The sequence below is a fragment of the Haliotis rufescens genome, unplaced genomic scaffold, assembly GCF_023055435.1.
Source record: "Haliotis rufescens isolate VD_foot unplaced genomic scaffold, xgHalRufe1.0.p SCAF_17, whole genome shotgun sequence".
Classification (NCBI taxonomy): Eukaryota; Metazoa; Mollusca; class Gastropoda; order Lepetellida; family Haliotidae; genus Haliotis; species Haliotis rufescens.
In genome coordinates, this window is record NW_025963857.1 from 26932087 (window position 1) to 26953886 (window position 21800).

The 21800-nt window shown below is 40.8% G+C and overlaps 1 protein-coding gene across 4 annotated transcripts in view; it reads left to right on the forward strand.

Moving 5' to 3' along the window:
* LOC124138581 overlaps positions 1-21800 on the forward strand; it is a 91423-nt gene that overhangs the window by 43529 nt on the left and 26094 nt on the right. For 2 of the 4 annotated variants that reach the window (XM_046505309.2, XM_046505308.2), the window contains exons 2-4: positions 2904-2966; positions 16060-16638; positions 20745-20810. In XM_046505309.2, coding sequence (XP_046361265.1) covers positions 2957-2966; positions 16060-16638; positions 20745-20810 — 655 coding nt within the window. In that variant the 5' untranslated portion in view covers positions 2904-2956. Of the gene's footprint in view, positions 1-2079; positions 2415-2903; positions 2967-16059; positions 16639-20744; positions 20811-21800 lie in introns of those variants that run through there. The other 2 variants (XM_046505306.2, XM_046505307.2) reach the window with 2 other exon arrangements.

Below are 21800 nucleotides of genomic sequence, written 5' to 3' on the forward strand. Positions count from 1 at the left end.
CAGCTGATCCATCAAGCTATCTTCAAAAAATGTTTCTCCAATACAAATCTAGCAGAAATCTCCGATCAAATGACCAACTTCTCCTGTCTGTACCAAAAGGAAGACTTAAGTCCTTTGGTGCTCGATCCTTCCCTCATGCTGGAGCTTCTCCATGGACCTAACTCCCTTCAGCCTCAAAAGTGTACCTGGTGTCACTGTCTTGAAGTCTGGACTCTAAACATACCTTTTTGAATGCTGCAACTGAATGTGTATATTTTTACTCTCTGTTGTATATATGTACATATGCTGGATTTGCGCATCACAGGTCCCTCAGTGATGTGGATTTTGCGCTATATAGATAGCCTTAGTAGTAGTAGTAGTAGTAGTAGTGGTAGTAGAAGTAGTAGTAGTAGTGGTGGTAGTAGAAGTAGTAGTAGTGGTAGTAGTGGTAGTAGTGGTAGCAGTAGTGGTAGTAGTATTGGTAGTAGTAGTAGTGGTAGTAGTAGTAGTGGTGGTGGTAGTAGAAGTAGTAGTAGTAGTAGTAGTAGTAGTAGTAGTAGTAGTAGTAGTAGCAGTAGTATGCGAGTCTACCATAAATCTCAGATGGTATTGGGGCGGTAGGGTAGCCTAGGGATTAATTATTTCTGGTGTCCCATAATATTGACTGAAGCGCCGTAAAACCATACTCACACATTGACTCAGATAGTATTATACCGATTCTGAGGTGATTTTAGTCTCCATTTTTAATAGTTTGGTATTCTGGTATATAATTTCAGTAAACTACTAAACGTGGGTGCCTTGTGTAGAAAACGGTAGTCTTGAGTGCGTATATTATCACCAAACAATACCTGTGTACGGAAGAACATTCGCACAAACACAAACATTCAGTCATGGAACATTCTCGGAAACGCAACTCCTTAATTACTCTGCGCGGCTTCGAGAACCATGCTTATGTATGTATACAGGTCGCACCATGCTGTTGTTCTGCACTCTTAAAATTGAAACGTGTCAACTCCCATAACCGTATGGGTTTATGTCTCTAGTTGGTGAAATGTATTGATTTGATATTCAATACCAATTGTGAGCAATCATAAAAGAAACATTTTAGTTTTATTTCAGTTAATAATAATTTAGTTCTTTGCTTGCTCGGGGAAACAACCTGTCTGTGTGTGTGAGGTATTATTTGCCGTCATCAAATCTGTAATTTAAATGAAATGCTTCACTTCCGTGTTTCCATTGAAACAATAATTCACTTGTTTACTCTCACACAACGCATGTTGAAGGTCTTCCGAGTGAGTGAGTGAATGAGTAAGGTGAGGTGAAATCGGGTTTAACGTCGCTTCCAAGATGATTCGAATTATTATACACGTACATGTACGTGTGCGTGTGCGGCTGATTGTGCTAGTCCGGACTGATGCCAATTTTATAGTGTTAGCTCACTGAGACACCATACCGCAGTTTAACATGAATATCCCACTCAAATACAGTATACTGACTCCGAGCCGACCAGTCCTTGTTTTGGCCCCTTAAAGCCGAGCGCCAGGCAGGGTAAGAACAAGCATCATTTTTTAACGTCTTTTGGTAAGACGCGCCCTGGGATCGAACCCCGGACCTTCCGCTGTCTGTGCGGACGCTCTACCACTAGGCCACGCAATGGTGGAGGTGGCAGATGGTTGACTGAACGAGTGAGTGATTTGTGGATGATTGACTGACTGACTGACTGAGTGAATGACCAGTCAAGGCCGTAATTAACTTTTTTTTGACAAGGGGGGCAAATATTTGTACAAGGATCACTTGCCCCCAACTAGATTCAAATAAAACTGTTTTTTTATAAACACCCCCCCCCCCCCCCCCCCCCCCTCACCACCACCACCATGCCCCCGGCTGGCTACGGCACTGCCTGTGTACAACGCATGACAGTATCCCAGACACAATCCCATATTCCCCCCCCCCCCCCCCCCCCCCCCACGACTGAGTTTCAATTATCCAATTATAACGTGTAAAGCACTGAAAACATCCTATACCAACAACACCTGCCGCCATCAACATCAGGATGTGGATGCTATATTTAATGAACGTATGACAACCGTCGCGCAACAACATATGCACACGGCCTGACTGTTCAGCTCACTGACAATATTGTACACACATGCCGCACGGCGAGATGGACACTGGTTGGTAATTCTATTAGTGGAAGCACGGGCTAAATGAACTGGCACAATGAAACATGGTGGAGTTCTATAGATTGGTATGATTGGCTTCATTGACATTCCACGTCATGCCGTAGGTTTGCGGACACATGTGTACATCCCTTCAGGTGACCTGGTATGGTTGACATGCGTGGACGAGGAAGTTGATACAAGGACGATGAGGATGGCACGGCGATGACAATATCTGTACTGCAGCATACGCTAAGATGTCAGGTCTGCAGAAATGTACATACACATGGCATCTGAACCTTTATTGTTATGTAGTAATTGTTTAACTTTTCAGTTCTACTCAGTGCTATTGTTCTACGTTTCAGTTCTATTCAGTACTATTGTTCTACGTTTCAGTTCTATTCAGTGCTATTGTTCTACGTTTCAGTTCTATTCAGTACTATTGTTCTACGTTTCAGTTCTAGTCAGCACTATTGTTCTACGTTTCAGTTCTAGTCAGTACTATTGTTCTACGTTTCAGTTCTATTCAGTACTATTGTTCTACGTTTCAGTTCTATTCAGTACTATTCTACATTTCAGTTCTATTCAGTTCTATTGTTCTCCGTTTCAGTTCTATTCAGTACTTTTGTTCTACATTTCAATTCTATTCAGTACTATTGTTCTACGTTTCAGTTCTATTCAGTACTTTTGTTCTACGTTTCAGTTCTATTCAGTTTTATTGTTCTACGTTTCAGTTCTATTCAATACTGTTGTTCTACCTTTCAGTTCGCCGCTATGTGGATACAAACAGAGGTAGCGCCGCCACGCAAGCACTAGGTATGGATGACGGTAAGTTAACACTTTAGTATCTTCTCATCTATATACAGTAGGAGAGGTAGAGTAGCCTGGTGGTTAAAGCGTTCACCGCCACTCTGAAGGCCAAGGTTTGATTTCCCAATTGGGTACAATGTGTGAAGCCCATTTCTCGGGAGTGAGTGTTTATTGCCAGTAATCATGCAGCTATTCACCGCCCCTTTCTGGTCTTGGTGTGACCTTGCTGAAATATTGCTGAAAGCGGCGTGTATAGTGAAACCTGGATAATCTGGACCTCTTTAATCTGGAATGGCCACAATCTGGACGATTATTTTGGGGGACGTCGATATAATACTATAATGGGTCTTTTTAAGAACCTGACCTCCAATTTGGATAGCTGTTTAGCGGACCTACACACTTTTATTGGCCCGTTCAATGGATCAGTTTGCTCTCGAATTTCATTCTCAGCTCCCTCAAGAGTATTCAACACAGGTGACCATGATGCACTTTAAGTGTAACAGTCACAATACTATCTCATCCTGCCGGGTACCCATTCACAACTGGAAGCAAATGGATATTACTTACACGTTTCTTTATACACTGATTAAGTAATACAGCCGATTTCCCTCTACTGTACATGTACAAATGTTCATTGTATGTTTGAAGTTAAATACATTCTGTTACGAAATATAAGTACGATACATTCTACACACCTAAGTACTGTAGTACTGTACTACTCATCACTAATACGTATATAAACGTCCGTGTAGAATTCTGTCTGTGAATATATAAATCAAAACGTGTAGAATGTCCTAACTAGCAACGATTGATTTGATGTATCGGCGAAATCAACAAAGGAGCATGCACACGCCCCATCTGTTTGGATGCAGCATCAGAATTTTAAAAGCACATGTATGGATTCTTATGTCGCTGCATCGTGATGCGTACAATATGTTTAGCCTTGTTGTTGCCTATGTGTGGTCTTAGGGATCGACCAATTGTTTGTGCGTGTGTGTTTTTGTGTGTGTTTTTTTCTATTCTTGTTTTTTGTTTTGTTTTTGTTTTTGTTTTTGGTTTTTTTGGGGGGTATATATTTTTCAGCTACAACTACAAAACCAGATTATGGTTGTTTTAGAACTATTAGCCTGATTTTTTAAAAGACAACAAAGTATTTTTGGTTGTGGAGAATTAGTGTTTCTTTCAACTGTTACAGTCTGAAGCATTATTACTTATTTCAAGAATTTTCGGGGACAATTGTTTTTGCGATAAAATCCCAGCTGGTCTGTTCTTAACCTCCGCTATTTCACGTGAATGCAAACGGGTCTATATTTCTCATGTAGACATATTGATACGACTAAATCTGGTCTGCAAGCCTGATCGCGTTCACCAGCTGTCATGAATACTGAAATTATATTGAAAATTAACAATGACAATGAGTTCACGAATTTCATGAATATTGCAACGTATGAACATATGTACTGGCATTGATTAACGTGGGTCTGGTGTTGGATCACGTGACCACAATGTACATGTTTGTCTGAAGGATATGCTTTCCAAGTTAAACAGGATCCGACGTTAACTCTTCAGGTTATAGAATGAAGGGGTGAGGCTGTCCGTGTTATTTTTCGAACCTCGAAGTCGTTTCTCTCGAATATTCGGATTTCTCGAAATTGCTTTTTATCTACGACGTGCTTCTATGTATATTGTATCTATCAGCGATAATAATTCATTATCGACATGTATTTTAACTATATATACAGAACAAAAATTGGAAGGATTGGGTGTTCAGTCTTCATAACAAAACAATATCCTCAAAACGACTATGCTTGTTGTAAGAGGGACTAACGGGACCGGGTGGTCAGGTTTCGCTGACTTGGTTGATGCATGTCATCGTGTCCCAATTGTGTAGATCGATGCTCATGATATCAAAACGCCAGAAACCTATGAATGTGGGTTCGAATCCAGGTTCGCCCCGACTATGTTTCTCGGTTTGTCAGCACCATATCCGTGCTCGTGGGTTTCACCGAAGTGGTAAACGTCTGAGACCTGCATCACTTTGGGCTTTCCTCCCACATTAAGTTGACACGCCGTGATGTAACTGGAATAATGTTAAAAGCGGCGTTAAACCCAACTCACTCACTCACTCACTCACTCACTCACTCCACGGTGGTGTGATGATAGCTTCTACACAGAACCACCGTCTAGTAACCAACTGCGACAATCGTGAACTACAGAGCTGGAACCGACTAGTGCCGGTTTTATAGTGCTGGCCTGCCAGTCAGAGATACCATGCTGCACTTTAGCGTGGCTACCCCACTCAGACACAATATACTGACTCCGAAGCGAACTGTCCTTGTCATATTCCTTTGATCCAGAGCGCCAGGCAAGGTAACAACAAGTACCATCTTTAAACGGTTGTTTTTGGTGTCACGCGGCCGGCGATCGACCCTCCGACCTTCCGCTCTGTCCACTGGACCAAGGAGGCGGTCACTCACGAAATTAAAATGTTGATGAAAATGTAAATGCTAGACCTTGTTTCCACTATGCTCCAAAAGCCCAACTGAAGTATAAAAAGTAAGAGTTTAACATTCAGTTACGAGAAAGATGGTGACACCATACGTTGTGAAAAGGGTGCAAAATACAACAATTATTGGCTAATAGCACGTGTGCAATGTTAAAGCTAACAGATCATTTAATCTCAATTTCTTTTTCAACATCATTGAAAATGACCAAAAAAATGACATTAATTCCCATAAAGTCGATTCAACTGACATCTGTGATAGTCGGTAAAGAAAGATGTTCTTTCCATAAAAAAGGTCAAAATAAGAAATTACGATTTGGTGTCATTGCGTTTTCGCTTGGTCTTTAATGGGCCGGGAAATCTGTCACTCAGGAGCTACTATCTCTGCACTGATCAGGATATACGTTCTGCTGTTTTTCTTCTGCTAATGGAAATCATCGCTGAAAAAAGGGCATATCTTTGCAGAGAGATTTTATATTCTCTCTCTGTGGCATTTCGGACGCTTGGCCTGGCCTCAGTCGGTGGTAATCAGTCGGAAGGAAAATACGATTTGGGTATATTAGTGAAGACGTAAATCCAATTTGAGAGGAAGGTAAGATGGGACTCGGGATCAGCTGATGTTATTTAACAATGCGAGAATCAGTACTGATTCACGACACACGGAAATTCAATCCCAGTCAGAGCATGAGGAAGCTGTTCGAGAACGACAGGACGTCTGTAGAGCTGTGGCAGCCATCTTGAAATCTGCTCTAATTTGATACATCGAAAATATTCCGACTGATTTACCTCAAATTGGACTCCCATTACATACAGTTCACGCTGTCTGTTTATTGATTTTCTACAACTGTCCTTCTAGATGGCTCATGGTTAATTGGAAGTCTTCTTCTACTTTTGGGGCTATTGAACGTATCATTGTGCAACCGTCTCCAAATAACTGTAACATGCATTTCGTTCACGCCTGCATGAGGGGGCACGGGTGGCCTAGTCGTCTTAGGCGCCGCGATTCGCTGTGCAGGGTTGCGTCCCTTGGGCACGCCAGAAACCTATGATTGTGGGTTCGAATCCCGGTTCGCCCCGATTATGTTTCTAGGTTTGTCAGCACCATACCCGTGCTCGTGGGTTTCACCGAAGTGGTAAACGTCTGATACCTGCATCACTTCGGGCTTTCCTCCCACATTAAGTTGACACGCCCGTGATGTAACTGGAATACTGTTAGAAGCGGCGTTAAACCCAACTCACTCACTTACTCACTCACCCCAGCATGTACCTTATTGTTAATCCTTTTCGCTAACAGAATGGACATAATATGGAAACGTTTTATCTTTGCTCACGAGACAGGGGGACTCAGTCGTCTTAAGACTGCATTTCTGTGCAGGTTTGTGTGCCTCTGGGTTCGAATCCCTGTTTGACCTGACTATGATTCTAGGTTTGTCAGCACCATACCCATAATGAAACACATGTTCGGGTTTTCCATCCAATATTAAACTGACACGGCCCGATCTGACTGAATTACTGCTCAAACCGTCGTTAAACAAATCATTCACTCACATTGAACATACATGTCATTGTATAACTGTCTTGTTATTATGTAGGGGGCACGGGTGGCCCAGTCGTCTAAGGCGCCGCGATTCGCTGTGCAGAGTTGCGTCCCTTGGGCACGCCAGAACCCTAAAAGTATGATTGTGGGTTCGAATCCCTGTTCGCCCCGATTTTGTTTCTAGGTTTGTAGCACCATACCCGTGCTCGTGGGTTTCACCGAAGTGGTAAACGTCTGAGACCTGCATCACTTCGGGCTATCCTCCCACATTAAGCTGACACGCCGCGATATAACTGGAATACTGTTGAAAGCGGCGTTAAACAAAACTCACTCACTGTTATGTACATATAATTCCTTACGTAAGACGTACTCCTCTTCACTAACAACATGCAGTAGAACGATTTCAACCTTGCTTTCACTTCCTTCAGATGCTCCAGTAGTGTACAATGACCACCCATTGTTATAACCTGCGTAGGAAAGAAAGCCGAGAATACCGTTTTTCTATAAAATCGTACTTACACTCCCTGGATAAAGTCTGCATGCACGTAAACACTATCACATCCAATGGGAAAAACCTCTTTAAAAACAAAGTACGTTGGTGTGTGTTAAGATAAAGCCATTCTTTGCACTGCACATAGGCTTTGTTAAGACCGTTAAGTAACGGCGCGCAGCTGATGCTCATTAGCGTTATAAATAACCTCTCGTCGGATTACCCTTACCGTCATCTTATTTTTCTTTTGCAAGCGTGGGCGTTATCAATTGCTGTCCTAATAAATCCAAGATTTCCAGAACGCATCCCTCAATATTAAATATTTAAAACCACGGCCCTTAATGAAGCAAGTCTAGATTTTCCGCAGGTAACTCCAATCTCACCGAGTCTCCTTTTCATTTTATATGTAGTTGCTTGTTTCTGTCAAAATTGAGACTAAGCGTATGTCTAAGAACTATTGTTAGATAACGGTTGAATTCCAGATAAATAAAAATAGACAGGTTGTTATTTCCGCTTGTTCATCTCGAAGGAGTGTTAAATCCCTACGATAAATGCTCTACGCTCGGTCGTGATATTACCGGATTAAATGAAAGCCCCGTTAAACGTTATTCAATCTCGAAACTATGGCTAACTCAAAAGATCCTATTGGTCCTCGAACTTTGAGATACTGGAGACTCTCTAGGCAGGTTTCAGCCAGAGTGGCAATCCTCTTCTTGTGACAAGTAAGTTACATCAGTGAGTGAGTTTGGCTGAACGCCACTTTGAACTGGTAGTTACAGTATATCACTGCGTGTCAGCTTCATGTGAGAGAAAGGCCGGGGGATGCATATCTCAGCCATTTACCACGAGTACGGGAAGGGTGCTGACAAACCTAGCAACGTAATCCGGGCGAACTGGGATTCGAACCCACGAACATAGGTTCTACATGTACTACATGTACACAATACTATATGTATATTATTCTACTTGAAAGCGTACTTGGTCAACGTTACCTCATGTAATATGTCAACGATAAAGTGCATGTCATTCTGACACAAAGCTTCATATCGATATGTTCTGCAACTGAAGCAGAACATGCAACATCTGTCGTCACCGTAACGGATCGTGTGTAACACTCATCCTGATCACGTGACATTTCATACAAGAAATATACGACCATTAATGATAACATGAATATTCCAGAAACTGTATTTCGCACAGATGATATTCGAAAGTCCGATGCAATGCCTTATTTTGACTTGTACCACATATTCCTGTACATATACATATTTCACTTTCCTTTGCATGTGTTTGTGACTGGTTTCGCCGATGAGGCAAGAAACGTTCATCATTTCGCGAACACCTGGTATCATCACCATTTGATTGTGATTCACAACCACAAGCTTAAGATTTAGTCTGAATCGTGAAATGGATTCTGCTTTTGGCGGACATTATATTTTTTTCTTAAATTATTTCACTTTTTGCGGTGAAAAAGCATATGAGGAATAAGCCGTGAAACGAACTTGCCACTGACTTTTTCTCCCACAGTTTATTCTAAGGTATCACAAAGCAACGCTAGGCCACCAGACCTTTTTCTTAAGAGATTTTACTGAAGGATACAAAAACGAACAGCGTTGGCAGAAATAGATGACATCAGCAATCTTATACACTCAAGAACCACTCTAGTTACTCAGAATGATCCTCAACATCGACTGTTCCAGCCATGTAAGAAATGGGACTATTTGTTACATACATTCAGCTGCGTCGTATGTCTAAAAAAAACTCTTGCAAGCGAAAAAAGCGTCTTGTAAATGGTGCATGTGATGCCCTTCAATCAACGTCCGTTAGTGCACTCACCAAGCAGATCGTACACACACATCTGGTCACTTCTTTAATCACAAGCTTCTTTTCTATGAAGCTGTTTTAACGCCAACATTAGAGAAGATAAGCCTTTTATTGCCGTCCAGCAATGTAATAACCTCGGTGAAGATGTCAATCTCCCCTCGTAATTTGCCAGCCACGGTACTCGTTGCTCTTTGAACACCGAGCTTGTAAAACAAATGCAAATCAACTCGGTGTTGGCTAGAACTCAAAGTGTTCATTAGGGCAAATTTGTGGTGATTTTGTCACTAGTCCGATGGCAATCACAACGTATGTTCCTAGTCTTTAGTTGGACGGTTGGACCAGAAGAAGTGGCCGTGGTACCATTATCGCCATCCGGTGGTCTTTGGCGTAATCTTACCATCATGCCTATTTGTTCACCTTCTTGCATTTGCCACTCGGAACTCTTAGAAGAAGGTGAGTGAAGTGTACTCAAACTTTCACGAATGGTATGATAGGCAGTTTGAAAGCCCATGAACGTAGCGTCTCTTTAACCAGTCCGCTACATACTTCAAGATAAGATTGATATAGTATGCCTTTGAGTTAAGAGTGTACGGTGTTCTAGAAATTCAAATTCTGGAACAATTCTAAAATATCGATTTGCATTTTGGGGTACTTTCTTGTACAGAAAGACTGTGGGATGTATGAAATAAGAGCAATTATCAACTAATGTTGTGACAGGTACCACCGATGGTGCAGGATACGCTCATCTTTTCAAGAACATCTGATGTCATCACCAGTTGAATGGGATATAGTAGGAATCGTACAATGGGGATTTCCTATGCTAATGGGAAGGGTTTCGTCGCTTTTATCAACAATACTAGACTAACATCTAGTCTCTGAAATGAACATATCGTACAGAAAAAACAGTTGTTCAGTTATCTTAATAAAAATATAAAAAAAGGGAGCCCAGTGACTCTCTTCATTTTCAGATACTGCAGTAATCTAGACTTGCCAAACATTATAGACTTGCGTGGGCTGTATTTGACATATATTTGTATCAGGGTCTGTAACACAGACTACAACAATACCTTCAGGTCTTGGTTTGAGCTCTGGAACATTTTGTATGGTGTTGGGTTTCGATCAGTCTGTGTCGTATACACAATACCACTGTTCGATGCTGTCGAGCAATTTTCACGGAAAGCGATGCTATGGCGATTAACTCGACCCTCTCTTTTGTCACAGAAGAGTCACAGCTCTCTGACGTAATTGCACCCAGTTTGACTTCTCTGAGAGTCAAGTATCAAACTTTTAAAACAGGTATAACTGTTAAATATCTTTCGTTACATATTTCGACTTTGTATCGTATATTTTTTTTTTAGTTTTGCTATTCATCGTGACATTTATTAAAAACTTTTTTGTCATTTCATCAAAACCTTTTGAAACAAGGATGATATACCAAAGGACTTCTATATATATGAAAAAGTGAAAAAGTAATTTATAATCATGATATCGAGAAGAGATTCAACCGAGGCCGATGTGCTAAATGGTCTGAAAAATAGGTGTTGTTAAAAAATAATATATATGTTATTGTTCCGCTCTAGTTTTCAGAGAAAACATGTCTTACAGCAGTGACCGGAAATTATCCTTTTGCTTATAAACAAACCAGGACCTCACCCGCACCCGACACCCCATCCCCTCCACCACAACCCCCTTCCTAATATCATAAGAGGTATCTGCTACAAATTCCAGCTACTTAATGATAATGTGTTTATGAATTGCCGTAAAATAGTGATGATACCAGGTGTTCACGAAGACGCGAGGGTATGTTGCCTTGCCGGCGTCACACACGCAAAGGCAAAGCAATTGTTCGCCTGAAAAAACAGGGACATACGGTACAGGCCAAAATATGGAATTGCATCGGATAAGTGGTCAGTGATGCGTCAAATTTGTGATCCATCAAATATCTACAATAAGTGAGTGAGTCAGTTTGGTTTTACGCCGCTTTTAACAGTATTCCAGTTATATCACGGCGTTCTACAATAAGACTTGAAGGTTTTGGCAGTAAAGGTGATTAAATTGCACTCATTGTAACCACATCGATCAATATAAGCTGTTATGTATATCGAAAAACCTAATGTATTGACATAGCTAACGTTCAAACAATCCAGCGCTTCTTAACGATTCGCGATCTATGGAAACATGAACATTATTCCCCTAACAGTACATATTTTCCAACGAGGTTATTCAAAGAGGTTGACACAGGTTTTCTGTTACAGAATTTTTGCAAAGCTGGTCCTGGCCCCGTGACTCAACAATTGTTTTTGTTCTAATGATTTAGTTTTTTTCGCTAAATTTTATGTCATCGTATTTCTACATCCCAATTGTACACATGTCTGCAACCAGCTGCTGCGCAGGCCGGTAAACATATCAGAGCTTTCATTAAGCTTGCTGTAGTACACAATGATCTCCAATTATGCAAAAGGGAACGATCATCTCTGCTTATACTCAGATTTGTTACTCGAAAACTGCCTGAGGCATACTTAACTCTTAAAGGAAGATGTGAAGGTGTTCTTGTCATGGATTCTTGTTCTTGTCTTTGATTACGCAGAAAATTTTCCTTTGTGTTTTGTCCGGAATTGATGTGTTGCAGTTTACCGTGAAACGTGAAACTGATTATTGTTTATCCACGCAGCTTGTCATTTCCCATACCAATTACTTGACGAGGAGAGATGCTTTGTGTAAGCTCACAATGAGGGTACTCATTGACCCGCGTAGAAGTAACGTGGTTGTGTACAGACTGTGTTAATGGACATGAGGATTACATGATCAAAATACACAATTATTTGTTCAAAATATTGATCGTGGTCTCCAGAAGAAACGAACTGAAGTAAACTACGGTTATAACGAACTCAAAGGGACCATTAATTTTTGTTCTTTATAATCGAAGTTCGTTATGAGCATAATATTTATATACAGCAGAACTACAGCAAATAGTCGGAACAAAAAAAGTAAGTTCGTTATACCCGTCAGTTCGTTATAAGCGTGTTCGTTATAAACGTAGTTTACAGTACCTGAGGAACAAATATCAGGTTGAACTAGCCGCATGACAAATATATTCATCCCACAACCAGAACACTTCTTTACGATTGGCGCTCCACTGAAACATGAACTCATTGCACCCCTGACAGTGTATATGACATCAATTATTTTCAATTATTTTCCAACACGATGATTTAAAACCGTTTAAACAGTTTTTGTTTCACCGCATTTTGCACGCTCTATGAACCTGGTCCCGTGTCTGTACACTGTGCAATTAATCTGCTGTTGGTGACGAGTTTCACTGTCTTTTTAGTTGTGAAGATCTTCTCCAACAACGACTTCTTTATGTCCCAAAGAATTGTTATATCTGACCAAATATGCGTAAACTGCGTAAAACGTTATCACCTAAAAATATATCCACTTTGAAACATCTGTCCAAATTCAATGTACATTTGAACACATCATTACGTTAAAGTGTCAAAGTCACTTATTAAGGCATGTTACCATCTTATCTGCATTGAATATTTTATATATACTGAACCGCAAAAGAAACGTCACCAATGGATAGCTATATGAGAAACCTTATTTGTCCAAATACTGTAAACATGCTTTGAGATGAAATTTGGCAAAACTGATCATCAAGTTTGATATTAAAGTGTCAAATGTTCTTAAAGTGAAACACAACACTAGTCTCTGCGAAAATGGCATCACAAGTCAGTATCTCGTGTGTCCGCCATATGAATTGATGACTTCTCTGCAACTTCGATACATGGAATGGATGAGGCGGTTGATGAAGGCTATAGGCACTTGAGCCCACGATCTAAGGAACGCCTGACGCAGTTCAGCTGCAGTTGTCGGCCTTGGTCGGACGTCATTCAGCCGTCTTAGAATCTTGTCCCACAGGAGCTCAATGGGATTTAAATCGGGACTGAGGGCAGGCCACTGCATGGTTCTGATGCCATTCTGCTGGAGGAAGTCTCTTGTTGCTCTCGCAGTGTGGGCACGGGCGTTATCATGCTGAAACTCGTGGTTGCGGCGACGTGCCAAATGAGGTATGGCGTGTGGTCTCAAGACTTGATCAATGTACCGAGCAGCTGTGACACCATTACCTCTCCCTGGACCGATGTTTTGGAAGACCACAGGACCGACCCACTGTGCAAGACCAATTCCACCCCACACCATGATGCTCGGACCAATCTACGAGTCTCTCTCAACAACACAAGCATCCGAATAACGTCCCCCACGGCGTCGTCAGACTCTCTCTCTGCCATCTGCTGTTGAGATACAGCAACGTCTCTCATCTGAGAAGAGGACTCTTCTCCATTGCTGGTGGCGCCAATGCTGGTGCTGTGCTATGTTGCCCACTGAAGACGGTCCCGGCGATGACGTGGTGTCAGAATGGGTCCTCGGTGTGGCCTGTGACATCGCTGGTGTGTCCCCATGGTCTGTCGAGCAGTTCCTGCAGCAGTAACAAAGCGATCTTGAAGATGCTGTCGCACGATCTGATGATCCTGACACTCGGTCTTCCACTAGGTGGTCGGTCATCTGTAGTGTTGGTGGTCTGGTACCGTCGCTGGAGCCCGTATATGGTCCTTACGTGGACTGAAATGCATTGGCTACTTGTCGGGCGGTTTGTCCAGCTTGCAATCGTCCAAGGGCTTGGTGTCGCTGACTTCTTGTCAATCTTGGCATGTGGTAGCAATTCAATAACGAAAGAATGTAATCCGATCTGGGTGGACTTTTATAGGGCAAGATTATGGGGGAACGCATGTGCAATTCAATTTGCACGGAACTCACGTGCATCGGGTTACCATGGCCGTTGCCGTGATGCGTTTGGGCGATCGGTTTTGTCATCTGCTTTGTTTGTTTTATCATCAAATTTCATTTTCCGGACAAGGTAATGTTAAATTTTAGAAACTTTGACAAAAAATTACATAGATATTTAAATGACAACTTTTCATGCAATATTACTTGGGGTGATGTTTCTTTTGCGGTTCAGTATATATATACTCTTATACCACCGTTGTGAACTGTCACTCACCAATTGTGTTTGTTCTAAAGCTTTATTTTTTTTCTTTGTTTCACTAATTGTATATGTTCATATGATTTAGGTTTTTGTCTTTGTTTTACTGGCACACCATAGTTTAATGTCATCGTATTTCTGAATCCCATGTGTACAGCTGCACATACACATATCTACAACCAGCTGCTGCGCATCTCTGTAACTGATGTAGGCCGTTATACGAGTCGGATATTTATGACGCTTGTTGTAGCGGACACAATCAATTCTGCAGAAGGGGACAATCTTCTCTGTTATGCCCAGATTTGTTACTCGACTACTCCCTCAGGTACACTCTCTGCTTGAAACACCAATCCCTAAAAGGAAGATATGGATGTGCTCTTGTCGAGGATGCACGTTTGCACTTTTCTTTTAAAACCGCAAAACATTTTCCTTTGACCTTTGTCACGACTTGATGTCTTGAAGTTTGCCGTTTCATATGAAACTTACTATCGTTTATCACTCTGCTTGGCATTTTAATGGTGAGATGTTGGGTGTAAGCTCACAATGCAAAGCTTACCACGTGCAGGTAAAGTGGCTGTAGAAAGATAACGTCAATGAAACTGCATTACATGATTCCAGAGACACAATTAATTGTTCAAAATATCGATCGCAGATTCACTGAAGAAAAGAAGTACTCGACGAGAAACAAATATCAGGTTAAACCAGCTGCAGAAATGTGCATTGATGGATGCAATGTCATTTAAAGCAACTTCATCACATGCATGTAGGTGATATCCCGGAAGGATTGGTGTGATGACTTTACGTGTCATTAGCTGATGAGTCAAAAGTCCGTGTTGAGGAGATACCGGATACATGTAGTTAATCTCTCCAATGAAGCAGGAAACATGATTGGGTCTCTTGACAGAAAGCGTCAATTCATTGCGTAACCATAGGCAGAGGATTAAACCATTACATACATGCATGCACATTGTAATGGGCTTCATGAAAAAGGAAATGATTCTCGGCTCCAGATATGCAAATCTGTCAATATTTTTATTGCAATCTCGTTTACTTAAACTCGTTCAACTCAATATAGAATATGCTGCCCAGTTTTAATATAGGTGATCCGCTTGACTCGAACTAAGGGTAACTCGATATGTTTTAGTTGTCCCAGGGTTCCGAATTAACGAAGATTCATTGTACATTATCGTCTATTATATTATCAACTTTAACTTTCTTTTAAATGAAAACTGCGTTCAGAGGAACACTTCGATTTAACCGAGTTCATATACATCGAATTGTTGACTTCGAATGGATGAATGTTTACGTTGCAATGAAAAAGTACTATAAGAACAATTTTGTTTATTATTGCCTTGTTTGTAGTTCTATCTTTCGTTCTGACTACATGAATATGGATGTTTGTGTGTTGATTTCACGCCGCGTTAGGCAATATTTAAGCTGAGACGGGAAGGCGATGTTCTCCTACAACATAATTTGATGAAAATTTGACAATGTAATGGAAACGACAAAAAGTACCAAAACTTTTTTGGCAAATTTACATCTTACATTGAATTACAATCAAATTCAGGCCGCGATGTGAAGACCCAGTTTCTAATCATTACACGCTTCAATATGTGAAACCATTTCTGGTGTCCTCGCTATGATCCTGCTGGAATAAAATCGGTGTAAAACCATACTCACTCACTCATTCACTCAATAAAATTCTGTCTTTTTCAGACCATCAGATCCTGATACCCCGTGAAACCCCACAAGAAGATACCATTTACCTTACAGGGGATTATCAGTCGGAGAACGGATACCAGTTGTATCGGGAAGACGCATCACTTGCGGAGGAGTCGCTTGTGGACAGTTGTGTGGACTTTGAAGACGATGACCAGTGTGCTGCTCCACCCCTCAGTGACCTGTACCGCTACCATGTGTTCTTCTCGCACTGCCCAGCGGACGTGGAGTGGGTTGAGGAGACTGTCAACCAACTCCAGACTCCACCGTACACATACAAGACGTACTACCTGTGTGAAAAGTTCAATAGGCGATTGAGTATCAGTCAGAATCTGTTGTGTGCTGTGATGTTGAGTGAACGTGTGGTGCTGGTGCTGTCGAAAAAATACGTTGAAGAAACCTGGCCGGAATTTCAAGAGATTCTGAAAAATCTCACAGCTACCAGTTTACACAAACAGCGTATGTTGATTGTTAAGTTAGAAGATTGTGAAATTCCAGAAATTTTGGATGTGTGTGGTTTTTTGGATGCAACGGATCCTGGATTCTTTCAGTTCTTTACAAGGCGTTTAAAAAGTGGTAAGTATATTACCAATAACAAAACTTAATATATAGTGTTGAACTGAAATGAAAACAAGAACAATATTAAGTTATGCTTAATATCAAAGGATTAATATTTTGCGAACACCTGGTGTTATCACTCCACCTTTGATATAAATGACCTTCGGGCGTTCGTCATTATTTCCTCAGTTATCATATTTTTACATATATTAATACCAGTACAAAGTCATTTTAAATACCTAGTGCTTACAGGATATCTGAATAAAACATATTGCATATTAACGGATCAACTAATTCATGAATTGCAAATCCCTATCTCAGTCAATAAGATGAAAGACATATGGTTATTGCAAGTTCAGTACCAACATGTTAAAGGGAGCCATCGAGTGATACCCACAGACTGGAAGACCTAAAATAACATGTGACCTCAATACGTCACACTGGATTTCCCCTTCTCTACTCTGCACGTAACACAAGTGTAAGAACTACATGGTAGGACCTAGTTTTGGAGAAAACGTGATGCTGCCAAATATCCCTATATGTTAACCTCGTTATGAGACGCAGCGCTTGAAATGACAGCTTGATGATTACCTCTAACGGTTCACAGGTCCACATTACTACACCTATCAGTTTTTCCATTGTCGTCGTACACATATAACAGTGTCGTCAAATGTAACGTTCGTCGTGTCAAGTAATGTACCATTATTTAGGTATTTCTTTCCACTTGCCAAAGTGGAACATTCGCCATCTATTCTTATCAGCACCGACCAAACTTGAAAATATAATAAAAGTTATTTGACCGTATGATAGGTCGGTGGTTTATGGTGTTTCCATACATATCTACGTCTCCTCAATACAAATATAGTGACAGCAAATCGATCGATGTTTCCATTCCATTTACCCCAATCACAGTACTTTCCCAAGTTTGCACATTGACCGAATGACCTGTCAAAGATACAGTGCTGATTAGACACATTTACGAGACGAGAAGCCAAAGTTCCGAACCATTCCTTGAGGAAGCTCGATTCTTCCACAATCTTGCCGCTTGAGTGTTGTTTGGTTTTACAAATGAATATTTATTCCACCTCGTAGCTATTGGGAGGGTCTCCAAGGACAATTTGTTCAAAACGTATTCTGGAAATGTTACGTTTCTCAGTTTTATTACGGTGTGCAAGAATAGTGTTGCAGGGCAGCCAGATGTAATCATTGTCGTAGATGTTTACCGTTTAATGTTACCAGTCATGAAAAATAAATGGGTGAGCTGGGGGTTCAAATCCCTCACCAGTCTGCTCACTTCAATGTCTTAGGTCATCTTGACCATTGAGAGGAATCAAAATCGGAACTGAATCACAAGTTTCACTCGTTCACGTGACAATCACATTACATAACACATTCAGACGGCAGTCGTGGCTCTTACATGTACATAAATGTCGCTTTTTATCAAATTGTATACCTAACTTCTATTAACCAAATAAAACATTGTCCCAAACATGGTCACAATGTTGTAAGAGGTATATATTAAGGGACTGATCAGTATGCGGTTTACGGTGAAATCCAGCCCCTACCCTTTCTGCCAGAGCCATTTAGTAAGTAACGTAATGTTTGTTTGTTATTTAACGCCGCACTCAGCATTATTTCATTGCTATATGACGGCTGTCTGTAAATAATCGAATCTGGCCACACAGTCCAGTGATTGATATCACGAGCATCGATCCACGCAATTGGGATCGATGACATTCATCAACCAAGTCAGAGAGCCAGACCGCCCGATACCATTTGTCGCCTCTTACAAGCATAGTCGCCTTTTACGGCAAGCATAAGTTGCTGAAGACCTGTTCTAACCCTGATCTTCGCGGGTCGAGTAACGGAATTGACCCGAATGCAGTTGACTCATGGTACGCAACTCTGGACGTTGCTGTTACCACACTTGTTACAAGCCATCTAGGACAATGAAAACTGAAACGAACCACGAGATGGCGTCCAGAGAACGAAATCAATAACACGAAATACTCCCAGAGGTATAATTATTATGAATAAATAAATATTGAATTTGGATATTTAGATCCATACTTGAAGCCAAATTAACTCCATCGGCTGCCATTCTGGAATCAAAGGCCATCGACCAGGCAACCAGACGGTTTCCGTATTAGGTCAATTTAGGCATCCTTTGTGCTTGGCATGACGTAATTACAGACCTCGTCATCATTTGGGTCTGTAATAACGCTGGCGGTGCCACTAACATAAACTACGCATCGAGACTCGACGGGCGTAAGAGGTATAATGACCATAACATAGATGAGAGGTCGGCTTTTACCATGACCAGCATATGTAATATTTCAAGCTGTAGTTCTTCGTTCTAAAGACGTTGAGGTAGTGCCATCTGGTGAATGCAGGACATCCTTGGCGTTGGTTTTTCATTTCTGTCAGATAAAAGCAATCATGTTCTTTAAACACAACACAAGCTATGGGAGAAAAAAGGTTTCGGTAAGATTCCAAATCTCAGTTTGCAAATGTCTCGAATATGACTCCAGCAAATATGACTTTTTAGATCTACCGTTCCTTCAGGGAAGACAGGATTAATCTGCTTCCCACATCAAGTGTCTCGGTAAATCTCAAATAACACACAGGCAAAATGTGAAAAGGAATCTATATTTTGTTCAAAATTGGTATTGTTCGTACTGTTCTTATTTTAATAATTCATTAAAACTAATCATTAAACGTGACTTTCTATTTATTGGCCTTTTTATCACTTTAAAAAGATGTCACATCTAAAAAGTTTTATTGTAGAAGTAATGAAATTTGTAATTCCAGTTTGAGAAATTTTACGGACATTTGCTGCAGACATGGGGCCGAATGTCAATCTCAGCAGTCCTAATCCTTCAATTCTCTGAAGAAACACATTTGTTTTGTTTACTTAGTAACATACTCATATCGGAAAACTGAATCGGAAATCGATTATCAAATGACAAGTAGCGCACGTGTTCCATGGCTGCATCCCATTCCCCTTCCATCACACAGCAACACTCCGTACTTCCATGTGGAATATACGCTGCCCTTGTACTAATGTTTCAGAATGTGTCGGTGGTACCTTAGACATATTTCTGAAGGAGATCAATGTTATATGTCGATATTTCCACAAAATATATTGAAGATCTGGATATGAAACAAGTGGTGGCGCTCAACCATTTTTCCAGTTGTACATATGTGTAAGCATAGATTGCTGTGCAGAATTGCTTCCCGTTGATCATCTGACCGCGCGTTCGAATCCAGATACGCTCTGATTACAATTCTGACATTTTCAGCCCATAGTTGTGCTCGTGGGTTGCAAATAAGTGACACACGTCTGAGACCTGCATCACGTATGTCGTTGTTATTTTAGCCGACACGCCGTTTACTATTCTCAATACTGTTCTCAGGGGCATTAAACCAAATTCACAAACTGAATCAGCCTCTTTTGCTGCAATATTGACAAAATGTAAAATATCTCTGAAACTATAACTACGCAAAAACTATATACATTACTCGTACCTTCCACCGATTGTCAAAGGTCCAAGTCTTGCATCGCTTTGGGATTTTCTCCTACAAGGTAAAACTCTATGATATAACTGATATATATAGCCGGGGTGATTCTGGGTTAGAATTGTATATAGATCCCAAGTAATCTAAACTGCCGGGCAAAAGAGTATGCATCCATGTTTGATGGCTAAAATCAAAAAGGAAAACAAGAAATGGTTATTCGAAGGTGATAAATTTGATACGGGTTCCATAGTTGCGTTTTGGACGTTAAGTTTTAATTTTTCGGCGACTCTTTACAACCTCGTAACGTTTTGATAACGTTTGTATTTTTGGTCAAATCCAGTTTTAAAATGTATGCTTTCTGGTTGCTGTCCAATGAGGCAGTGATCATGTGGTCAGGCTGTAGATGTAACCTGGTTGATTGTATGTTATCGTGCACAATCGGCGTCCAACGTTTCTCATACTGTCAATCAGTTGTCTTTTCTGGACTCGTTTTACTGGTTGCCTTCATATACCTTGAATATAGCTGAGTGCGACGTTAAAAACAAACTAACTATAATTGAAATGCTATTCAGATGTGTTAAATCAACTTACTCACTCATTTTCAGGGCGTCTCCCCCGCAGCAGTGAATCAATCAGCAGTGACATTGCAGCGGTCCTCAACCCCAGGGCAAGTGAGGCAACTTCTATCTTTTCCTATTTTAGACTAGCCTTTGAAGACTTTAATCAAAGTGTATGTTCCATGAAAAAGTAATTCGGTGAAAATCCGGATTAGAATTGCTATGCTTGTTCCGCTTTGAAGATTCAGGTTAGAATTGGTCTTCAGCAACTAATGCTTGTTCACCTCTGAAGATTCGGGTTAGAATTGGTCTTCAGTAACCCATGCTTGTTGTAAGATGCGCCTAGCGACGTCGGGTGTCAGGCTTGCTGACTTGGTTGATGCATGTCATCTTATCCTAACTGCATAGATATATACTCATGATGTCAATCACTGGATTGTCTGTCCAGACTCGGGTTTTTTATGTCCCGTCATCATATAGCTGGATTATTGCTCAGTGCGGCGTTAAACAACCTCATTATTAATGCCACGTTAGATATATCATAAACGCATAATGCGTGGCACCGTACCATGACAGTGCTCATAATATTAATCACTGGTTTGTCTTGTCCAGACTCGATTATTTCAGGCCGTCGTCATATTGAGGGAATACCGCTGAACACGGTGTTAAATACCAAACAAACAAAAAACATAAGATTTATTGCAGATGGATTATTTACAGATTTTACACAATGCAAAACTTAGATCTTCAGCAACCCATGCTTGCCGTAGAAGGCGGCTATGCTTTGTCGTAAGAAGCGACTAACGGGATCGGGTGGTTAGGTTCGCTGACTTGGTTGATGCATGTCATCGTATCCCAATTATGTGCATCGATGCTCATGATGTCAATCAATCAAACAATCTTTATTCAAGCACTTAAGAGGACACAGGCCTTTATTATATATGACAGAGGTGTTGCACAAATTTTAACTATTATTTACAAATTTGGTTCCATATATAAGTGTGTGGAATATATACTTGGCTGAGTTTTGCGTTATCAATGTATCTAGATTGTTCAACAGTTGTCAGAATTTCACAATATTTGGATCATTAAAGTAGTATACAG